This window comes from Diabrotica undecimpunctata, chromosome 4 (assembly GCF_040954645.1).
Source record: "Diabrotica undecimpunctata isolate CICGRU chromosome 4, icDiaUnde3, whole genome shotgun sequence".
In the NCBI taxonomy this organism is placed as follows: Eukaryota; Metazoa; Arthropoda; class Insecta; order Coleoptera; family Chrysomelidae; genus Diabrotica; species Diabrotica undecimpunctata.
The window spans coordinates 18,703,548-18,722,642 of record NC_092806.1 but is presented as its reverse complement, the minus strand read 5'-3'; the positions used below and the strand labels follow the sequence as shown (position 1 = coordinate 18,722,642).

Here is a 19,095-nt window from a genome sequence, read left to right as displayed (position 1 = left end):
CAAGCAAAATCTAAAAAAGCTAAAATTAGTTCAGCAAGCACTTCTGAATGCTCATTTTCTCTCTTACTTGACCCTGCTAAAAACTTCATAGAAAATCACCCTCTATCTTTCCCTCTAAACGTTGATCAACTTAACATGCTCCTAATGAATATCATGGGGTCAGCAGATCCTATAACCACAATTAAAGAATATACCACAGACCTATCAGCTTTGTCCCATATGCTCAGTCAAGTTTATCCTCATTTAAAAGAAAGATCTATAAAACGTAAATTCAGGTTTATAATGAAAAAAATCCATAATTATATTAACAGTGAGGCATCGGAAGCTGAAAGTGACACATCTCAGTTAAGCCAACATTAATTAAAAACATCCCTTGTTGTCTAGTCCTTTCTGACTCTCTCAGCGCAGTCAAAGCTATGCAAAATGTATACCCTAAACACCCCATTGAGAAAATTTCAGAAGAGTCCACTTCCTATGAATACCATCTCATATAGGCATAGAAGGGAATGAAGAAGCAGATACTAGTGCGCGTAACGCTATCACCAGTGACACATCAGAAACACAGTGTCGGAGTATCGCAGGCGATCTAAAAGATTATTTCAAAAATAAGGTGTTAAGTGCGTGGAATCGGGAGTGGAATGACTCTAGTTCGAAACTCAGAACCATCAAAAGTGATATTTTTTCATGGAAGTCCACAGCCAGAAGTAGAAGATGCCAAACTATTATTCCACATCTACGACTTGGACACTGTAGGTATACTCATGCCTGTCTCTTCACAAATAATGAACCTCCAAAATGCGAAACATGCAATACAGTAGACAGTATAAAGCACTTCTTGATAGACTGTCCTAAATACGTAAATCAAAGACAGTTTTAAAATTTGCCAAATAACCTAAAAGCACTCCTCAACAAAAGTTTAGTTCCGAACAATTTATTAGGTTACTTACAATGTATAAATATGTTACACAAAATTTAACTTAATTAATTGTTACAAATGTTTTATTGTTCACAAATTGTAATTAATTGTTACAATGATTGATTATTACAAATGTTAAATTTAATATTATTACAAATGTTACAGGAATGTCGCTAATAACCTTTGGGTGGATGCGACTTTATTTCTTTAAATAAAAAAAAAAAAAAAAATTCACTTTAAAGAGTAAATTTCAATAATAATTATGTTGGTTCAAGTTTGTTCAATTTAGTCTAAAATGAACATTAGTTAAAGTGTACTTTAGGTTGTCATTATGAATTCGGGCGTTAATGTCGCTCCAAACTAGTGATATGATACGCAATTATTAATTGTATTTTCCAGTGGATATGATAGTTGGTTAAAAAGCTATTTTATGATTTATTTTCTGGAATCAAGTTTTTATTATTGCATCCATATTAATAGTAATACTGCAATTTAATAATTAATTTTATTTACTACATACAATGTTTACCTTTTAATAACCTCATAACCTCAATTTTAAATGTCAAATAATGAAATCTAAACTTAAAAAATATACAGTTAAAAATCCAGTCGAATTCTAATTTTTACAATTCTAAAAATCAATTAAAAAATTTTCAAAAAGTTAATTATTGATAATACATATTACAAAAATTATTGTATTAAATAAATAAGTTTGTCTCTTTATTTGCAGCTAATATAAGACTTAAATATTAATAGTGCCAACACTGTCGCAGATGTCGCTCTTCGGAACTTGCATAATAGCGAATAGATTTAGTGTAAAAACTCTATATATATTTCACATTATACTGTACAACATAGAAAAGTATTACCAACCAGGCTAACAAACAAAATAATAATGCACCAAATACTTGACTGAAAAATAAGCTGTAAATGAAGACAAAGTTCCTACCAATCCTCCGACTCATAAGATAGGAAATAAACTGTTAAAAAACTTCCAAGAAATAGCCAACAAGTGGGCGACAAAAAATGTAGAAATAAGATAAATTACCTTTCCCCATGCTTTTCACCAGATTTTAATTCATCTGTACTTTCTTGTTTTGCTTGATTGTCTTCTTCTATAAATATCCTTATATCTGAACGATGAGGTCTCAAGTTTTTTAATTTTATTGAAATATTTTCCAATACCATTTTTCTGTATGAGTTCCTTTTCCAAAGCGTAAATATATTTCTAAAATATAAATGATTAATGAATATCGATGTGAATGTCGACAATACTACGGAAAAATGTTCAAATAATGTTTTTGTTATAACTATAACCTGTTACTAGGCTCATACTAATATTAGTAAATATTATTGGGAGTTGGGTTAAGGAGGCGTCACAAAAAAATAGCAAAGTCCCAAGGGCGTCACAGGACGAATAAATTTGGAAAGCGCTGCTCTATAGTACGTTTAGATAGGTTCAATAGGACAGAATATCTCCACATAGCAATAAGATGAGGTGTTAGTAGATTATCTCAGAGAAGCTTCTTTTACCACAATTCGAAAAACTAGCGAAGAGACAGCGTTTCTGGGTAGCATTCGTACTGTATGTAGAAGTATTAAAGCAAGTGATTTGATAAATTGTGCAGCTGCAAGGAAACCTTTTCTGACTGAGGACCATAAGAGGATACGAGTTGCATTTTGTAATGAATTCATAAACCGTGAAGGCAACTTTTGGTCTAACGTTGCATTTTCCGATGAAAAGGATTCTAGGTCAACATATGGGGATGGATAAGTGCTGAAGGCTCGGGCGTTTGTTCTCATATAAAAGAAAAATTAACAAAATATCTTCCAACATGATAATTGCCTGGTGCATACGAGTAGAATTTTTGGAAGAAATTCATGTCAATATTCTTCCGCGGTCTTCCCAGAGTCCAGACCTTAACCATTTCGAAAATATGTGGGCAGAGTTGACAAAGAAATTAAATGAAAGATACCTTGGACCACGAAATAGAATTAAACTATGGGAAGCAATTGAGCAAGCATGGGAGAGGCTTGTTGAATATTACATGAAAATATTGGTGACATCTATGGATAGAAGATTGTAAAGTTCTATTGACAATAATGGGGCTTGAACCAAATATTAATTGTGTTACTGTTTATCATTATTTAATATAAAATAGATTTATCTTTCGATAATTTCCATGTTGTTATATTTTGTAAAATAGATTTATTTGTTTTTATACTTTTGAGTAGGTATGTAAATTTAATTTAAATCCACTCTCTGCTTGGTGATGAGGTTATATAGGCAAGTACTTCTTTCACTGAAGATGGTCTTGTAAGACCAAAAACGTTCGTTCTGAACAAAATCAACTATTGTGATCCATTTGGATTTTTTGATTTAATTTTTAGTTAAATATATTCCACTTATAACAGAAGTTTTCACTTCAATGTAAAGTTTTTTACAAGCAAGCAAGATTTGATAGCAACTATCTTTGATATAGAAGACGCATTTGATATTATCTCTAGAAACGTAATCCTTGACAAACTTTCTGATTGTAACCTTACTGGTAACATATACGCATTTATCAAAAACTTCCTAATATCTAGATCGTTTAGGGTTTCTGTCAATAACTTCCGCTTTTCTCCACACATCCAACATGATGATGTTCCTCAAGGTTCAGTTTTAAGCACATCCTTTAGCAAGTTAAGCGAAAATATAGCTCCACCAATCAAATGCGTATTATATGCCGATGGCTTAATAATGTACTGTCATGGTAAATCCAACGCAACTACTAGTAAAATTCTACAATTAGGAGTAAATGACCTACTAAACAAAGTAGCTTCTCTAGGATTTACCCTCTTCCACTCTAAATCCAAAGTTATTAAATTTAGCAGAAAAATGAGTTCTCTTCATCCTCAAATCGCTATAAACAACTTCAAATTACCGGTTGTTGATAATTGCAAAATATTAGTGCTGATATTTGATTCAAGATTAACCTGGAAACAACACATACAGGAACTTAAAGGAGTTTGCCTAAAAAGGTTAAATATAATCAAAACACTCTCACATTATCATTGGGGCGCGGAAGAAACTACGTTACTGAAAGTTTACAGATCACTAATCTGCTACAAGCTCGACGATGAATGTTTCGTCTATATGTCTGGAACTAAATCAATTTTAAATTCACTTAATACAGTACATAACACGGCTATTCGTCTATGTCTTGGAGCATTCAGTTCTAGTCTGGCAGAAAGTCTTTACTGTGAAGCTAATGGACCTCCTCTATGGCTTAGGCGAGAAAACCTTCTTCTCCCCTTCTTCACCAAACCCATAACAACCCTCCATGTAACTTAATTATACATCCTATTCCTAGTCTTCTACAGCCGTTACTAAAAGTTAAAAATTTGTCTAAAACCAGAATTCTACCATTCTCCAATAATCCCTATTGGACCAATATACTCCCACATGATGATATTTCCCTCACCAAATTTAACAAGGAAGATACCAGTATTAGTACATTAAGAATTCTCTTTCTAAAACTTATAAACAAAAATAAATATAACATAGTTCTTTACACTGACGCGTCAAAGACTGAAAGTGGTGTTGGATATTCTGTAACCACTGTACAACAGCCTATCGAACTCTAAAATTTCTCGTTGGTGTAGTATCCACGCTGGTGAACTACTAGCTATCTCACATGCTTTCAAATATGCCCAAAAATATCCAAATACACACATAGACATATGCTCTGATTCACTTTCCTCTATACACTCCATTAATGCTAAATCCACCCACCATCCTATCGTTCAAGATATTCATGACACATATCAATTTTTTATAAACCAAAATACATCTGTCAATTAGCGGCAAAAAGACGCATCATCCACGGACACCATTATCAATATACAAATTTGCAACGATCTCAAAGCTAGACTGAAGAAGCTTAATCTATCCACCTGGCAGATTGACTAGAATACAGTTACTTCAGCGCTGCATGAAATTAAACCCTCAGTGAAGCTACTTACCTATCCCAGTTTATCTCGAAAAAATATGACAATCATACGGAGATTGCGTATAGGACATACCCGTCTAACTCATGGCTACCTGATGACATCATCTCCACAACCAAAACGTCAGCACTGCAATACAAATCTCCAAATCAGACACATACTTATCGAATACCCTTTTTGTGCCAAAATACGCCAACAACTCGATATCAGTACACTTTCAAAGAGGTCCTAAACAGCACAGACCAAATCAACAAGGTTATCAAATTCCTCGAGAAAAGTCAACTGCTCAACAAAATATAAATGTGTTGTTACATGTTTTTATTATTTTCTCTTTATATTAAATGTTAACTACATTATTTGTAATTTATATATTACCATGTAAATCGTAACTTGTGCTAATGACCATAGATGTCACAAAAAATACCAATAATGTATTTAAGTTTAAATTCCTATAAAATTCTGATGTAGATAATACCGGCCAAGCCATCGGAATAATCATTATCCAATAAAATTTGGAGACTAATAGTTGAGTCATTTCTTATAAATTGTGACAAATCATAAAATAAGAAGGATGTACTTAAAAGTCAATTAGTAAGTAATAGGTTCTGGCTTCTTTACATTAGCTAATTAAAATATTAGTATAATACAACTGTACCGCCTTACACAGTGTAGCACCGCCTCTGAAATCGTCTTCTTTTGTAAAACAATATTAAAATAATTTTATTAATTTTCTACTATACTAGATAAAATGTAATATTATATCAATGGACTATTAAAACAAACATTTTCAATAAACTTAATTTACATACATTAAAGGACACATTTGGACTTGAGAGGTGGCATTCAGATTGTTGCAGAAAAAGTTGTATGACAACTTCAGTGATAACTACTTTTTTGTGTATGGTGCAAAGTATTCCAATATTCTAATCATTGTGGAGGGATTTTTGTCATTTTGATCATATTTCTTTTTTAAACTGCTGTAATGCCATTAAGGCATCATAGCTACCTTCTTGATATAGTTCAGCTGGGAGATTATCTATTCAGGATGATTTGTTTTTGGCTAGTTTTTTAACTGCATCCTTAACTTCAGGAATTATTGGTGGTTCCTCCTCCCTCTCGTCTGTTCCCCTTACCTCATCTGTTTTGTCTTCCAGGTTTTCTTCTTCTTTCTTTATATTAAGTGTCTGGTTTAAGTATTCCACCCACCTATTTAATACACCTTTCCTTGTTGTTAATAGGTCGCCATTCTGACTTCTGCATTGTTTTGTGGGCTGACTTGAATTCTTTTCTGTTGATGTTAAAATTTTTATAGAATGCTCTAAATTAATTCAAGTTTCTTATTTAAGTGGTTTCATTTTTTTCTTTTGTATCCTCTTTTCTTCTCTTCTATTTGTCTGGTAATTCTCTATAGTTGTTCTAGTTCGTTGGGTAAGCATCTTTTTGTAGGCTTCATTTTTTTTTCTTTTGTTGCATTTTTTGGCCACGTGATGCGGAACGAAGAAAAATATCGAATTCTTCAACTCGTTATGCAGGGTAAAGTATTTGGTAGAAGAGGACCGGGATGACCTCAGCGGAGCTGTTTCGCAGAGCAGTCAACAAAACCATGATAGCCTTGATGATCGCCAAAATTCGGACCGGATAAGGCACTGAAGAAGAAGAAGAAGTTGTATTATTATATTTATCGTGAAACCAATGATTTTACGGGCAAAAATTTCTGTTCTTATTTTATCTTTCGCTGCTGCTTCAGTCTTTCTTTATTCTGGTCCAGTAGACGTCTATATCTGTCTGACTTTCTTGATTTACATTTTGATTCCTTAGCCTATTGGTGATGTTTTCCGAGTACCGTTCTGCAATTGTCGCATCTCTCAGCTTTTGCACATTCCGGTTTTTTTTCTATCCATTTTATTTTCTTTACCGGTATTTGAAATTCTTAGCAATGATTTGAGTCTATGTTTGCGCCTCTATAACTTCTGCAGTTTATTACATCTATTCCATGCCTTTAATCTATTAAGATGTGATCAATCTGACTCGTTGTTCTTGTGTTCAAAATAGGTGCTAGCGACTATTATAAATATAAATATATTAGAGTTCATAAATATTTTTACAAATATAATATTTAATATAATAGTCTCCCGTTTCATACCGCTCGTGGCTTTGGGAGTATAGCAGGGTAGTCTGCTATATCTAGGGCCTACAGTATACAAGGAAGGTAACATGGCCAGTGCTACGCTTCAACCGCCTATTATTACCCCTGGTTTTACTCAAGGTATTCATTTTATTCAGGCTGAGTCGACCTGGGGCCTATAGACATTTTTAAAAATGTCTAGTTGTTCTTTACGGCGGTAGGATTCGAACTCCGGACCACCGGCATGCGAGGCAAGAATCGTACCGCTTGCGCTACGCAGGCCCTTACATATAATATTTTACTGACATAAATAAAAGCCAGAATGTACCATGAAAATATTACCTGGTTTTGGGCAATATATTTTTTTCATCGGATGCACGTTCTGAAGTTCGTGCGAATTTCATTTTAGGGATTTCATTTTTCTGTGCGTTGGTAGGTACAGAGAAGTAAATCGGATTTTGACACAAACATTTTTTCTGACACTGCAATTTGCAATGCTCTTTGAAACTTGGAGGTAAGTTAAAGAATGCGGGATTTCCTCTATATTTGTCAAAGTCGACGTTGATCTGCATATTTTCAAACAGAATCTGTTCTTGTCTTACTTGTCTATATTCTTCAGCAACATTCATGAGTAAGTCACCAGGTTCTCGATTAAGTCTTTCGGCTAACATCTTGGTAGTTTCGACTCGGATCTTTTCCCATTTTTCCTCATCTTGTGGAAGATCTTTAAATTCTTGATCCGTTAGTGTATTACGTTTATTATCTTCTTGTTCGAGAATGTTCTGTGAAGCTGGTGTTTCTAAAAAGAATTTAAAAAAATTTACATTCATCCATACTCAGAGTTTACATAAAGTAAATGACTTTGGTATGACAATACTAGGATGGGTATATAGGATGGCATAGTAGAAGCAACAATTAGAATGCAGTGCAGGTAAGATGGGCAATGTATTTTTTACGGGAGAACGGCCGACCACGTTGCCGGTTTGCCTCGAGCGGCGCATCAGGACCGGATTTAAGAATCATAGCACTAGAATATACGCGCACACAATAATTGCTCACGGTTGAGTAGAAGATTATCCATTTATAAATAAGAGAGTTACATTGTCGAACTAAACAATAATATGAAGAAAAATAGTATAAAAAAGTAACATATATCAAAAACTCATTATCGATCGCTTATCTATATTTATCAATTTTCAATAGCTTTTATTGTAAATATGTTCTTTGGAAAATAAAGATTATTATAGAGTCATTAGGAGAAGTATTTACGAGGTATTAGATATTTATGTAAACAGGCATTTTTTATAGAATTAATTTCTTTTTTTTTTGTTTATTCTCTTACTTAACTCAGTTAAATTAATGAGTAAAGATTTTTGAAACGAAGCGCGTACGGCCCTGATTTCTTAGTCTATCGCCAAACTACCACACACCTACCACTGTGCCGACATAAGCGGCATCGCTGCGCGCCGTAGGAACAACACTGCATTCTAACTGTGGCTTCTATTATAGGTAAGGTTTGGGTTTGTTTTGGATGGATATCGGATACGTTTCTCACAATGACTTTGTCAAAATATTCTCAAGCTAAGTGAATCGACTAAACGTACCAAAAATGACATATATGCAAAAATATAGGAAAGTGAAAATAATTTGTTCAATTTTATTAAACTCTACAGTTAATTTTTAAAAAAGGAAACAAATTGAATCCTAATAACTATCGTCCTATTAGCTTAACACCTATAATATCTAAGATGAAATCTATTATTACCGAGACAATTTCTGATTTTCTGCAAAATGAACTGGTTATACCAGAACAGCAGCATGGTTTTGTCAAAGGACGTTCTACAATGACAAATCTTCTCTGGTGTGTCAATGAATTCCAAATTGCAATGAGTTCCAAAGCGAAGACTATTACATAAATTGGAACACCTTGGTATCCGTGGTCAATTACTGAGACGGATCGACGAGTATTTAACGGATAGAAAGTTTTGTGTTAGAGTTGGGGACTCTTTCTCAGTTGAGAAAACGGTTTTAAGTGGGGTACCGCAAGGATAAGTTTTGGACTCACTTTTATTCATAGCATACTCAAGTGATCTACAATTTCACATTAAATGCAGCGAAGCTTTCTATGAAGATGACACGAAGCTATTTTTCGATCCCTCCGTAAATATCCAGTTACTACAAGATGACCTTGATTGCATATCGGAATGGTGCTCTACTTGGATGCTGCCTCTTAATGTGAACAAATGTGAAGTTCTTCACATGGGTAAAACTAATCCGTGTCTTCCTTACTCTATTAATGGGCGCGTGTTAAAAACAGTGAAATCACATAATGATCTAGGTGTTATAATTAATAACAATCTAAGTTGGTAGGAACATATTTTGCATATTTCTAAAAAAGCTAACAGTAAATTATATCTACTAAATAAAACGTTTGCGAAAGTGTCATTTATGAGCTCACTTCATCTGTATAAACTGTACATTCGTCCAGCTCCGGAATATTGCAAAACTGTTTGGTGTCCGGTATTAGTGCGCGATCGTAATATTCTCGAAAACGTACAGCGGCAGTGCACTAGGATGTCTTTTGGTCGCTCAAGACCTACGTATACAGAAAGACTGAATATGGCCAATCTCACTACATTTGAACAACGTCGACTTCGAGGCGATTTAATTATTACGTTTCGGATAGTAAAATTCAACTTTGGAAATGTGGGGTATATGTTTATACATACTAGACAATGACAGCGTCTTCGTGGCCACAAACTTAAGTTTAAAAACGAAACTTTTTTAACAACAACTAGACAATTTTTTCTCTGTAATCGAGTGTTCTCGATATGGAATAGCCTTCCGGCTGAAATCATAGATGCTCCATCTTTCAATATTTTCAAAAATAAACTGGATGGCAATTTGCTCCATAGTTGAACATTTAATTTGTACTAAACACTTGCTATTACATATCTTTTTGTATATTTATTTAGTTCTTCTTCTTCTTCTCGTGCCACTCCTAGCGGAGATTGGAAATCATCATGGCCACTGCGACTTTGTTAGCAGCGCACCTAAAAAGTTCAATCGAACTACACCCGAACCATTCACGTAGATTACGAAACCACGATATTTTTCTTCTTCCCACACTTCTTTTGCCCTTAATTTTGCCCTGCATGATATTTCTTAAAAGTTCGTACTTTTCACCTCTCACAATGTGCTTCAAGTATTCCATCTTTCTAGTTTTTATCTCATTTAGAATTTCGCATCTTTTGTCTAAAGTTTGGAGTACTTGCGTGTTAGTGACGCGGTCCATCCATGATATTCTGAGAATGCGCCTATAGTACCACATCTCGAAAGCTTCGATGTTTTTTGTGGTCAGCTGTTTTAGTGTCCAAGCCTCTACTCCATACAACAGGGTAGAAAAGACATAACACCGCAGCATTCGTATTCGTAACTTTATATTGATATCACAATTGCAAAAGAGTTTGCGCATTCTATTAAAGACTGATCTAGCGATTTCTATTCTACATCTAATCTCTTTTGTTTGATCAGTATCGTCTGTGATCCAAGCACCTAGATATTTATAACAGGACACACGCTCAATCGTTGTATTGTCTATTACAAGATTAGCTCTGATGTTCTTTGATTTCGTGATTACCATAAATTTAGTTTTTTTTAAATTAATTTTCAAGCCGTAACTGTTACAGTATATATTGAGACTGAACGAGATGTTGTAGTTCTACTAGCTTTCCCGTTAGGAGAACCGTATCGTCAGCATACCTTATATTGTTGATCGTCTCACCATTTATTATCAGACCAAGATCTTCTTCCTCGAGTGCTTGTTCACAAATAGCTTCACTATACACATTAAATAAAAGTGGCGACAAGATGCATCCCTGCCGGACTCCTCGACGGATTTGAATTTCTTCTGTTAGCCTACCCTCAACCTTCACATTTGCTGTTTGATTCCAATATAGGTTGCATATAATTCGAATATCTCGGCTGTCTATATTTTTCTTTATTAGAATTTGTCTTAGTGGTTCATGTTGTACTTTGTCAAAGGCCTTTTCGAAATCAATAAAGCAGGTGTAAATTTCTTGGTTCATGTCTAAGCATCTCTGTGAGAGAACGTTCATTGCAAACAGAGCCTCCCTTGTACCCAGCCCTTTTCTGAATCCCATCTGAGTGTTACTGATGTCTACGTCTAATTTCCTATATATGGATTATTTTCAGGAACAGTTTTAGAGCATGACTCATCAAAGCTATCGTACGATATTCGCTGCATTCCCTTGTATTTGCCTTTTTTGGCAGTTTCTCTATATTTTGTAAATTTTCTTTGATGTTCACTATTGTTTTCTCTTTTATATGTTGTTCACTCAGTCTTCTAACGTTTATTTCTCACTTTCTCACATTCTCACTTTATTTATTTAGTTAGTAGTAGTAGTATAAAGGTCGAACGGAGCCATTCCCTAGGTATTATTCCAGTTCTATATATTGTGTTAAATAGATCTAGGAGTATTTTAATAGATTCATCGTCCATAAGTTTGAGCAGTTCTACGGGAATTTCATCAGGACCGGGGGCCTTACCACTTTTCGCTTGTTTGATTGCATAATCTATTTCTTCTCTGATTATATCAGGCCCTGTATCATCTGTATATTCGTTTGAGATTTCTTGTCTATCTTTGTCATCAAAAAGTTGTGATATGTATTCTGTCCATCGATTCATTTTTTGTTGTAAATCTGTTATGAGTAAACCATCTGTATCTTTGATCTGTCCTGTCTGTGTTGTTCTTCTCCTTCCTGTCATTTCTTTAATCTTTTTGTGTACATTAAAAAAGTCATATTTTCGCTCCAGTTGTTCCAACTCCTGGCATTGCTCACTTAGTCATCTTTCTCTAGCTTCTCTTATTTTCTTTTTTATCAGTTTATCTGTTTCTTTGTATCTTATCGGATTATTTGTTTTGTGTACCCTTCTTTCACACATCAACTGTAGTATTTCCTCATTCATCCATTCTTTATGTTTCCCTTCTTTCGGTGTTAAATTTTCTCTCCCTGCCAGCATTACGGCATGTTTAATATTCTCCCATTTTTAGTCTATGTTATCAGTATTTCTATTCAGTTTCTCTATATTTTGTAAATTTTCTTTGATGTTCACTATTGTTTTCTCTTTTATATGTTGTTCACTCAGTCTTCTAACGTTTATTTCTCACTTTCTCACATTCTCACTTTATTTAGTTAGTTAGTGCTTAATATGTAACTATTGTAATGTAACCATTTAACTGCACACTATATAACATTGTATTCACATGGGCATATGGGTTTTGCGACCCCTGCTCAAATTTATTGTAAAATAAATAAATAAATAAAATAATCTTGCTTACCAATTCGTGTTTTGTCAGATAAATCTAAATTCTTTACGAGAAAGATTATCTTCATTTTTGTTAGTAACGTAAACGAGAAGAGATTTAAGAAGCTTCGGAAAAACATTTTTATACACATCAATTTCAGTAAATAATGTGGTTAATAATGTATTATCCATGTACCTAATGTAATATAAGTTTTAGTGCTATTATAATGTTTAATAAAATTATTAATGTATCAAATGATTATACGTAATATGCAATGATACCATAAAATATATAATTATTATCCAATACTATCCATATCAAATTCAAACTATTTTAAATCTCACAAAAGGACTTTAATTAGATACCTGTGAAATTTATCTGAGTTTCAGTTCGATATTCTTCAGCAATATTCACGAGCAATTCACCAGATTCTGGATTCGGCCTGTCGTCTTTTCGGAACGTTTTGTTGTTTTCTTTTTGGAACTTTCCCCATTTTTTCCAGTTTTGTGAAGATTTATTATAACTTTGATTAGAGTCATCAAGTTTGTTGTCTTCTTCCCCGAAGGGTTTCTGTGAGGCTGTATTAATTATCGCTTCTGAAAAGCATTTACAAAATCTACATTCATTCATATTTAGAATTAAAAGTTATTAACACTTTTCATGTAATGTCAATGACAGATGACAATTACTAGGATATACTCATACTCATATTGTTTACAGTCATCAGAACAAAAGTTATTATCACTGATTGCTTAACCTGTATTAAAAGAAATCTTACAAAAGAACTTTTATTAAATACCTGTGAAATATATGTTAGATGTTGTTCGATATTCTTGAGCAGTATTCATGATCAATTCACCAGATTCTAGATTTATTATGTCACCTTTTCGGAACGTTTTGTTGCTTTCCATTTGGAACTTTACCCATTTTTTCCAATTTTGAGAAGATTTATTGTAATTTTGGTTAGAGAGTATACTACCTTTGTTGTCTTCTTGTTTGGGGGTTTTCTGCGAGACTGTATTAACTGGGGTTTCTAAAAAGCATTTACAAAATGTACATTTATTCATAATTAGAATTAAAAGTAATTAACACCGTTCATGTCACGTCAATTAACATGACAGTTGTCAAAAGTTATTATCTCTGATTGCATAACCTTATCGCAAAGTATGTCCATAGACATATAATACAAATAAGAGAAAACTTACGCAAAGCAGTCCCTGCATCTCTTTCTAGTGGACCGGGTTTTTCGACCACGTGACCTTCCCATTGGTCATTTAGGTTGGGTTATCATTTTTTAATGATATTTATGTGGATGGAACCATATTTTTCTCATAATAATATTTTACGTTCTTGTAACAGCATAACTTTGATACTTTGGTAAACTGATATTATGCAGCACAAGAAATTAAACAAAAATTATTAAAGCGTGTTTGTTAATAAATTCACTGTAAAAGTACGATAAAATTATATTCCGTAGTATTCTAGAGCAGCGCTGATGAGCAGCAAAGTTGTTTTAATAGACATCTTCGCTTAATTGGTCCACTAGTAATAAAGTTATCAGAATTAAATAGGAAACCAGTCTTCATACATGGTTTTGACTTTAGTAAACGGTTTTGTTTAAAAATTATCAGTTACATTTCTTGTTTGACGGCGAACAGATTTTTGGTAAACAGATGTTTTCCATTCTTGCCCCCTACGAGGGGAGTTTTCGGGGAAAGCCCAGGGGTAGAAGTGGCAAACTTTGTTGTATCTTTTTTGTAGTCCCAAAATTGACATTCTCAGCAAAATTCAGCTTATTCGTATGCGTTTTAGAGGTGCAGTGGAATTTTCATCTCTGACAATTGAAGTAATATGACATTATTTGTTTTAAAAAGGTCACAATATTGTTATTGTATTATTTTAATCCTTCGTTAATAAAATGTTAGGTACATCCTAAATAAGAAATAATGGTATTTTCTGCGGACTAAAAAATCTTGATTACTTAATACTGCTAAGCATCCGTAAAGACTTCAATCCACACAACTTTTATTAATAGTAGAAAATTATTTTCTGTTTATTTATTCAGGCATAAAGTTACCCCTCATTATTAACTTCGATGATATAATAAATGTTTTAATTGGATAACACGCAAAGTTGTTCTTTTGTAGTTATTGTCCAAATCGCCCTTTCAAGAGTGTCTCAACAGCTTTTTTGGTAAATTTGTTTTCCGCATTTCTGCAAACTCATTGGAGCATAATATTTTTAACGCAACATTGTTACACTTTCTTCTGATAATCTTATTATCGTTAATCATTCTAAAAGTTGTCGAAAATGATTAACGAGTTTGTTATTGCATACCAGGACTGGTTTGAGATGATTTTAAAATAGGTTAGATACAGTTTTACTTGATTTAAGCCAGTGTTTCCCAAACCTCTGCCCTGTAGACCACTTACAATTATTTTCAGTTTCCAGAGACCCCTTAATGTCGAATTTATCGAAATTTATTCAATGCGCTTAAATCTATTAGAAGAAACTTATTAATTGTCTTTAAATTTATTTTTGTTGGCTGATACATTGCTTCCCAATTTGATGTTTTATTTATTTATTAGGTTTTAAACTATGGTATACTGCCAACCATTGGGATTTTCCCCTTTTACTTTGTTTGTTTTGACAAACAGAAGTTTAATTCATGTTTTATTTATTTTTGTAAATATGTAATTACAAGTATACAGACACAAACATATGCATGTAAATAAAGACATCCGTATCTCGGTGTATCTATGCCAGATATACCCACTAAGATATGGTGGTTGAAGTAGATAGAAAACTAGATTTAATGGCTGTGGTGTTGGTGTTGAAGATATGTATGTTCCTATTTTTTAAAATTATATTGCACTGCCTCATCATTAATCTTGAGAATTTTATGTAGATAATAAGAATAGATCTTTATATTTTAAGTAATTCATGACAACATATTTATATAAACAGCATTGTTTGCTTTCTTTGCCTCTGTTAAAGTTTTACAAATTTCAAAGTTTCAAGCATACTTCTGTAAAACACCAAGTAAGGATACGCGTTATATTTTCTAACATATAGGTATCTTAAAAACTTTTTTGTGCCTTTTCAACTAAAACTATATTTACTTCTGCTCAAACTAGAGAAGCATACTCGAGGTGTGGTCTAACCAATGAGTTGTACAATTTAATTATGCTATCTGTCATCTTGAACTGTTTTGTGTTTCTGATTCATCATCATCATTCTGGCTTTACAACCCTGCGTTTGTCCTATCCTCCTCAAGAATTTCTCTCCAGTCGTCCCTAGCCATCGCCTTTCTACGCCAAGCACGTATTCCTATATTTCTCATGTAGTCATCGATGTTATCAAGGAACCTTTTTCTGGGTGTTCCTCTTCTTCTCTGGCCAATGGGTCTATCAGGGAGCTTTTTTGTAGCTGGGTCATTTTATTCCATCCGCATTACATGCCCTATCCACCACAGACGTCCTAACTAAATATGTTTTAAGATATCAGCTTCCTGGTATAATCTATAGTTTGAAGTTAAAGTTCTAATTACAAATTCTAATATCCTACAAGCCTTATTAGTGGTAATGTGATAATGTTTATTGAAGTGCAAGTTTTGTTGAAAATTCACACCAAGATCTTTACACACTGATTTTCTTGGCAATTCTCTATTATTTATATTTAACATTTAGATCCATTCCATTTATCTGAAACTAATTAGATACCGCATTTAAGTCTAGTTGTGATAGTTGGAAATCACATTGATTTTCTACAACTATAAACATCGTAAAATTATCTGCAAACATTAAGCAAGACGAAACTTTAAGACATCTAGAAAGATCATTTATAAAGCAAAAAATAAGAGCGGTCCTAAGTTGCTGCCTTGAGGAATTCCTGACGTTACCAAATATTCTTCTGATAAAGAATTACCAATTCTAACTTGTATGTGTATATTCCACCAGTTTATTTTTACTACTAGGCATTCAATTTCACTGTCAGTGTTGAAATTAACATTTTCAAACACTATATTTTTCTTAACTGCAATGATCAAACCTCCACCACAAGTTTTATTATTATATCTATCTCTTCTAGCTACATTACACCTTTTGTCAAACAGCTCAGCATCCTGGACACTAGTATTTAACCAAAATTCAATAATTAAAATGATGTCATGGTTACAAGACAACATATAACATACGTATAAAAATCATGTACTTTAGTTCTTAAACCACAAACATTCTGATAATATAACTCTAGGACTATAAAAGAGTTTTGTAGATTACTACTGCAAGGACTATTTGTGCTTTTTTATTGAAAATGCACACAAAGATGATTTAATACATTATTAAGGATTGCTGAGAGAAATAAACCTGATGCTCTGATACCAATTGTTTAACATCATCATCATCATTTGGATCTACAACTCTATGTGAGTTTTGGCCGCGTTTACTATTTCCCTCCATTGTTGTCGGTCGTGGGCAGCTATTTCCCATTGCTGTATTCCCATTTTGCGTAGATCACTGGCTACTGCGTCCTTCCATCTCTTTCTTGGGCGACCAATTGACCTTCTGCCATCGGGCCTTTCCCAAAATGTGGTGTCCAGGAGTCTTTCGTCACTCGATATTAGTACGTGGCCCGCCTATCTTATTCGGTTTGATTTAATGTAGCGTATTATGTTTTCATCTCCATATACTATCTGGAGTTCATCATTGTGTCTTCTTCTCCATTCTCCTGTTGTCTCTTCTCTGCAAGGCCCATAAATAGTCCGCAGTATCTTTCTTTCCAGTTCCAGTAATTTTGTCGTTTCCCGCTGGTTCAGAGTCTATGCCTCGCTTCCATACGTTATTGTGGGACGAATTATTGTCTTGTATACTCTTATTTTTGCTGGTATTGAGAGTATTTTTGATTTAAGTACGGTCATTAATAAGTAATATGCCCTGTTTTCTGCAAAGATCCTGGCTGCCGCGTCCTTTTCATATTTATTTTCAGTTGTTATTATCGCTTTCAGGTACTTGAATTCTTTGACGACTTCAAAGTTGTATTCATTGATTGTTACGTTTTTTCTAACCCTTGGTCTTGGGTTCTTCGTAACCACCATGTACTTGGTCTTGTCCTCGTTGACCTTCAGACCAACTTCCTAGGCTCCGTTTTCGAATAGGGTGAAAACTTCTTTTGCATCTCTGGTGGATTGTGCAATTCTGTCCACGTCATCCTCCAACGCCAATAGTATTTTTAATCCTTGGGCGGCAAATCCGTTTATCAGTTGTGGTTCCAGTGCAAAATTAAATAGCAGGGGGGCGAGAGAATCTCCTTGTCTAAGCCCGGTGTCAATGAGGAATTCCTCCGACGTGGTGCTGCCAATTCTGATCCGTGTGGAAGCGTTCTCTGTGCTCACCTGTGGTAATCGTACCAGCTTTCCAGGTACTCCCATTTCTACCATGGTCCCATGGTCTCCCACAATGCTTCTCTGCTAACAGAATCGTAAGCTTGTTTAAAGTCCACGAAGATTTGGTGTACATCGCGGTTGAATTCCCAGTTTTTTTCCAACACCTGGCGTAGGACGAATATCTGGTCTATGGTCTACCTTCCCGGTCTGAATCCGCTTTGGTAGTCGCCTATTATTTCCTCTGCGTATGGAGTTAGCCTTCTAGACAGTATTATGGATATAATTTTGTACGTTGTATTGATTAACGATGTTCCTCTTAATAGTTTCGACATATTTGTTTATCTCCCTTCTTGTGGATAGGTACTAATAATTGTTTAACGTGTGGCTTCAAATTAGCAATATATTTTTTTTGTGGATAATATCCAATTTATAATATTGGATATCCACAAAATAATTTTGTGGATATCCAATAAGTGGATAACGTCCTTTAATTTGACTCTGTCAAATGCCTTCTTAAGGTCCATGAAACATAGATATCGCAAGTAGTCTGCCCATGTTTTCTTATGAATATGTTTCTTTTTTATAAGTTCGTTCATCTCTTTTCTTTGTCCTGTGATCATTTTACATATCTATTTCTTTTTGTATTCCGTAAAAGTCGTATTCCATGTGTTTTGAGAATCTCTGCCAGTGTTCCCTTTTTATTTGTCTGACTAAAGTATTTGTTTTATTTCTGATTCGTTTATAGTAGTTGTATGCCTGCTGTGTTCTGTATTGTAAAAAGGCTTTCTTCTTTTCTTCACATTTTGTATTCATTTCCACTCGAAACCACGTGGTTTTCCTTTTTGATATGTTAGTGTTGGTTTCTTTTCTCTCTCCAAGTAATTTTGTTGCTGTGTTAATTATGTTATTTTTGAGTTTTTCCCAGCTTTTCCCAATGTTATCGTTTTCTAATATTTCAGTCCTAGCAATCTTCTCTGATATTCTTTTTCTGTATAAGTATTCCGTGGATTCCGTATTTAGTCCTTCGATTTTGATTAGTATTAGCGCCACTCTCTTGGATGTGAAGTATTTCAGTAAGAAATTAAAATACCTAGTTAATGTTTGTAGGATTTTTTTTATTTTTCGGGAATGCTTATTCCCAAGGTTAATAAATTAAACAAATTTTGTTTTTTTGTTTTTTTTTCATAAAAAAAAAATTGTTTAATTTACTAATGTTTGTATTTTGAGACGTCATTGAAACTGAAATAAGCGTGAAATTGAAACGTCAATAAGCTTACCTTAACCTTTAATTGTGGCTTATTCTCATTTAAATGAGGTTAATGAAGTTTTGAAAAATCCCTACATGTTG

General features: G+C 33.8%; 1 protein-coding gene across 1 annotated transcript in view; it reads right to left on the bottom strand.

Moving 5' to 3' along the window:
* The window catches only part of LOC140438157 (uncharacterized), a 50,868-nt gene extending 37,384 nt beyond the window's left edge, over window positions 1-13,484 (bottom strand). Inside the window, exons 1-4 of the mRNA XM_072527869.1 lie at window positions 13,164-13,484; window positions 12,730-12,960; window positions 7,377-7,833; window positions 1,965-2,144 (exon numbers count right to left, since the gene is read on the bottom strand). Of these exons, the coding sequence (XP_072383970.1) occupies window positions 1,965-2,144; window positions 7,377-7,833; window positions 12,730-12,960; window positions 13,164-13,431 (1,136 nt within the window). The 5' untranslated portion in view covers window positions 13,432-13,484. The remainder of the gene's footprint in view (window positions 1-1,964; window positions 2,145-7,376; window positions 7,834-12,729; window positions 12,961-13,163) is intronic.
* Window positions 13,485-19,095: the final 5,611 nt, after the last annotated feature.